A 5,000-nucleotide genomic window follows, 5' to 3' on the forward strand; every position below is an offset into this window, starting at 1 on the left:
GGTGTAGTCTCCATCAGAAGAACACGTTTTTTCCCCACTTTGTATTGGCTCCAGAGAAAATTGTTTTCCTTTTTTTCTGGAAAGCCTCAATCAATTTGTGTGGCCTACCCCACTAGGTGGGCTATATTCCCTGCTGGGACAATTCATTGGAAGTTTGGAAAACTAGACTTTTCACATCCTTCTATCCTCCTCCACTTGCTGATAAGATTTTAACCACATGAAACATAAAAGGACACTTTACATCTATTTCTGCATGCAGCCCCCCCCCCCCCTCCCCCCTCAAACTCTTCAGCAGCTATGGGTTCTCTCTTCAAATTGCCAGTGGATTCTAGACTCCTTAAAGTGATTTAGAACAGTTTTCTTCATCTTTGTGCTTACTTCCATAGGGGTCCGCCTTTCAAACAATGCAGTCATGCTCACTTAAATATCCCTCATCATATGTTTTTAAGACTCACGCGACATTGAGATTAACGTCTTCATTTTGTCAATTTTCGCATATTATAAACCTTTGCTCCTCCACTGCATAAAGAAAAATGCAAATGACACCTGTGGGACAAAAGAGGGAAGCTTATGACATCATAGTCACAGAAGTGCATAGGACAAGATCAACATTGTTTGTTCATTTTAAAGTTCACAAATTTAGCATATGTGAAATAATAAACTGATCCTCTTTAAGTGGGCAATTAATTGTTAAGTTTTGATATAGGAAATCTGGTCACGGGACCAATTTCATTCTATAGCATGGCTTAAAGAAATCAGAGACTTATTAATAAAATTAGACCTGGGGCATCTATGGAATGATTCAAATGGGTTAAAATTTCCTCCTAAGTCTGCACTCAAAAAAATGTACTGGGACATGATTATAACATCTGCTTTTATCACTGGCCAGAATACCAATCTAACAGGACGATACCTCGACATCAAATGTACTCCATCTTGTGAGGCTTTTTGGGATTACATAGAGAGGCCTTTTGATAGAAAACTGTATTTTCAGTTTCGAATTGGGTCTCTCCCTGTTAAAGCATTTACTCAAAATTGGTCACCCAACCATGATAATTGTTGTCCTCACTGTCGAGATTTGATTGAAGATGCTGGTCATTTATTATTTGTTTGTCCATTGTATGTTATTCCACGTCGTAGATGGATAAAACCAGTATGTTTAAATTTGGGAACACGTAGATACAAGGATGCCCTGAGGATACTCGAATCTGATTGCACTCCATACTTGGTTATTGCCGTAGCAAAATTCTTGGGGTGGGCCTGGGTAATACGTTCAAGCACCCTAAAAATGCTAGAAGATGGATAATGAACATCTGACACCAAGGACATTGTTCTATTTTTATCATAAAGGCTTGTTTTTAATTGATGGTATCAATTCATCGGAACTATTCGCCAGCATTATGGTTTAATGTATTTTTAAAGATTGTACATTGTTTTTAAATATAGTATTTATATTTATTGTTAGGATGTAAATATGCTTTTATGACAATGCTGTCGAATAAAGCTTTGAATTTGATACCATATTTAAAGAGGAAAGGCTGTGTCTGCCCCTGAGGTCTCTGTTCACACTTCTGAACATTACTAGCTGAGTAGGATAGCTCGGTTTCAATTTACAAGAGCAGTATTACAAAGCCACTTGAAAGATTGATAACTGGTTCCTCTGCACTCCTCCGTTTAATGATGTTCTTGAAGTGTTTATGTAAAGCTTCTGCAGCAGTGCATGTCCGTGGGAAGTTAATTGTCTTCAGCAATGGTCTTTCTGATGAATATTGTATGCCTGGTCGTTTTTTTCAGTCCCTCTACCTTCCGTGTTAAGAATATCCTCAATTGGTAATTTTATTCTTTCTTTTGGATCCACCCTCTGTGCGGTGTATGGACATGCTGTGTCTATTCAGGTGAATTTGCATCAAAAGACAGACCACAAAAACGGGTCGCAGTGAACTTATTGGCTGAATAAAACTTGCAGATCCAATCTGGTGCCTGGAAGTGATGTTCATATTAGGAAAATGTGATTTCCATATCGACCAGAAAGAACTGAATGTATGGGACTTTAGCTTTTGCATATTTTGAATGCTAAAAGTGCTGCCTATTAGTAAAGGTAATTACTTTCATAAGAAGTAATTTTAGTCCCAACTTGAAACTTTAGCTGGAGCGCTTTGCAATTGTACAGATAGAGCTGTAAAAGATCCAACAACTCCTTTATGTCCGTTAGGGATAAATATTAGGATTAGGTTGAACAAGTAACCAATGAAAATCCATATAAAGGTAGATAGTGTGCGGAAGTTAATTGAAAAAAAGCACCCATGTCTTGAAACCATCCTAACGGAGAAAAGCAGCTGCAATGGTCTTCCTTTTATATGTCATTCCTCTGACAGAAACATTTATGCATGCTGCTTCAGAAAATCCACCCGACGCCTGCGTTAGTACAGCAATTTCATAACTGTTTAAGGTTTAATAGGTTAACGTTGAGATCGGTCAACATCTGACCAGTGCTATTTACACCTTTAGGTCAATGCTTTGAAGGTGGGTTGTAGGTATTATTTTTTTGGATTGAGCCTAAATTAAATACCTTTTTGACTGAACCCCAGAATAAAAGACTTAGTTATGAGTTGATAGCAAAACTGAAGTCATATTCATATGATAACCTCTGTAATCTCTTGTGGGCATTTTTTGCTTTAACTTCCAGTTGTATGTATGCTTGATTTTGATACTTTAATGATCAGTCTATTTGGTTTCTTTTTCAAGGATTTTTAAATTCTGTAGATTTGGCATATTCTATTTATCTGGAAAATAAAGTAAGCTGTCAAGTTAAAGTCCGAAAGGGGAATGAAGGTAGAGTTGCATTGTTTATAAAGATTTGCACCCTATATCCAGAATTTGTGCATATTCCTAATTATTACAGTGAATTTGTTTCATTGTGATTATTTTTTTCTTCTTCTTTCCTCTAACCAGAATGAGCGCGAGCCACGCTTTCGGGAGCGAGGAGAAGCCAGAAACTCTATTTTAGATCAGTATGGAAAGGTTCTCCCTAGAGTACAGATGAGATTAGCAGCAGAGCGCACAAAGCCGTACAGTTTGCCATCTTCTGCACTGCGGGAAGGTGATGATTCTCTTCTCTGTCAAGATTAATTTACTTGCATTTAGTGTTCTCAGTTTTAATGACAATTTACACTTCTCTTCAGTTTCAAGGCCCACACCATTGTCTACTGTAGTAAAGCAGAGTTCTAGAGGAAAGGCAGTCTCCAAAGCAACATTTATCAACCATGTTTTAACGAAAATCAGAGAGTTATCCTCAAATGAACATAAAGAGACTTACAGCCCTTACAAAAGGTAAATATGCATTGTTTTTCACTGGGTTTCATGTTGCGATGTATTCCATTTTTTAATAAACCAATTAGAATAGAGTCAGAATTGGATTTTATTTTTCTAATGTAGGTCCAATTCAGTGCACTTGACAAGTGTAATTTAAAAATAAAATGTCACACACACACACACACACACACACACTCTCTCACTCTCTCCCCCACTCTCTCCCCCACTCTCTCCCCCACTCTCTCCCCCTCTCTCTCCCCCACTCTCTCCCCCTCTCTCTCCCCCTCTCTCTCCCCCTCTCTCTCCCCCTCTCTCCCTCCCCCACTCTCTCTCTCCCTCCCCCAATCTCTCTCTCCCTCCCCCAATCTCTCTCTCCCTCCCCCACTCTCTCTCTCCCTCCCCCACTCTCGCCCCCACCCACTCAGGGATTTCTCGTATTATTGTCCCTTAAAAACGTTGCCCAAGTTTGATGATTCTCTGCAAAACTTTGCAGTCCTGTTGCAACTGTTACATTGTCTGAGGATTGAAAGCTCTGCGACTTTTGATCAGTGGGGTGCGACGCAAAATTGGGGCCCAAAACATACTTTAAATCCAATACATTTTACATGGAGTATTATATTTCACATAACGCAAAAATGGGCAGCCTGATTTGGATGACATTTGTCACGATTGAAGATTTTGACGTGCAGATGCTTCTTTTTGTGGTTGCATCTAAAATGGGTGAGTATTTTTAGAGTTATTAGCATTCTAAACTTAGTTATATCTGTTGGCACAGTAGTTTTGAGGTAGTACTGCAGTACGTAGCAATGGCAACTCATTACCTGATTGGATAATGACTGGCTTTACAAAAATTGCTGGCGACCATGTGTAGGAAAGTAGGATCTGCTTTAATGGTCACCCCCACTGTTTGCTGGTGTCAATTCTGTTTTCCTACTAGTCTAACTAGGATCCTGCTAATCCTGCTGGGGCCTGGTGTCTCTCCTGGTGGGGAGGCTCTCTCGCAGGCCCTCCTCCCTTCTGGGTATGGCTATGGTATCTATTCTACGTTAAGGAATCTACGGCTAGTAGTCTCTATCAGATGTACAAGTTACTTACCTTCGGTAACGATGTATCTGGTAGAGACGATTCTAGCTTCACGACCCACCCTTCCTCCCCGTTCTGCGAGGACCCTCTGCTTGGGTTTCTACAGTCGCCTCTCTATGGGTGGCTTGTCATCTGTGTGTGTCCTCTGTTTTCTTCCGGTCAGGCATCCTTCCAGCTGGTTTCCCTCCAGTGTGAGGGCCTACTTTTGCTCTTTCCCTCTGATGGAGTTTCTGATCCCTTGTGGTCTTCTTCGTTGAGGATTATTTTGCCTGTACTTTGGCCTCCTACTCCTTTCAGGGGTTATGGCGATCCCTGGCAGTTGGTCTAGGGATAGATTGCTGTTGCTGCTCTGCTCTGTGATGGTGGCTCTTCACTCTGTGGTTGTGGTTGCAGACTCTCTCTCTCTCTATCTCTCTCTCTATCTCTATCTCTATCTCTATCTCTATCTCTATCTCTATCTCTATCTCTATCTCTATCTCTATCTCTATCTCTATCTCTATCTCTATCTCTATCTCTATCTCTATCTCTATCTCTCTCTCTCTCTCTATCTCTCTCTCTATCTCTCTCTCTCTATCTCTCTATCTCTCTATCTCTCTATCTCTCTA

General features: G+C 40.3%; 1 protein-coding gene across 1 annotated transcript in view; it reads left to right on the top strand.

The window, feature by feature from the left end:
• Positions 1-5,000, top strand: part of AHCTF1 (AT-hook containing transcription factor 1) — a 1,022,752-nt gene that overhangs the window by 406,925 nt on the left and 610,827 nt on the right. Inside the window, exons 24-25 of the mRNA XM_085612122.1 lie at positions 2,953-3,100; positions 3,183-3,330. Coding sequence (XP_085468248.1) covers positions 2,953-3,100; positions 3,183-3,330 — 296 coding nt within the window. The remainder of the gene's footprint in view (positions 1-2,952; positions 3,101-3,182; positions 3,331-5,000) is intronic.

The sequence above is a fragment of the Triturus cristatus genome, chromosome 6 (genome assembly GCF_964204655.1).
Source record: "Triturus cristatus chromosome 6, aTriCri1.1, whole genome shotgun sequence".
NCBI lineage: Eukaryota > Metazoa > Chordata > Amphibia > Caudata > Salamandridae > Triturus > Triturus cristatus.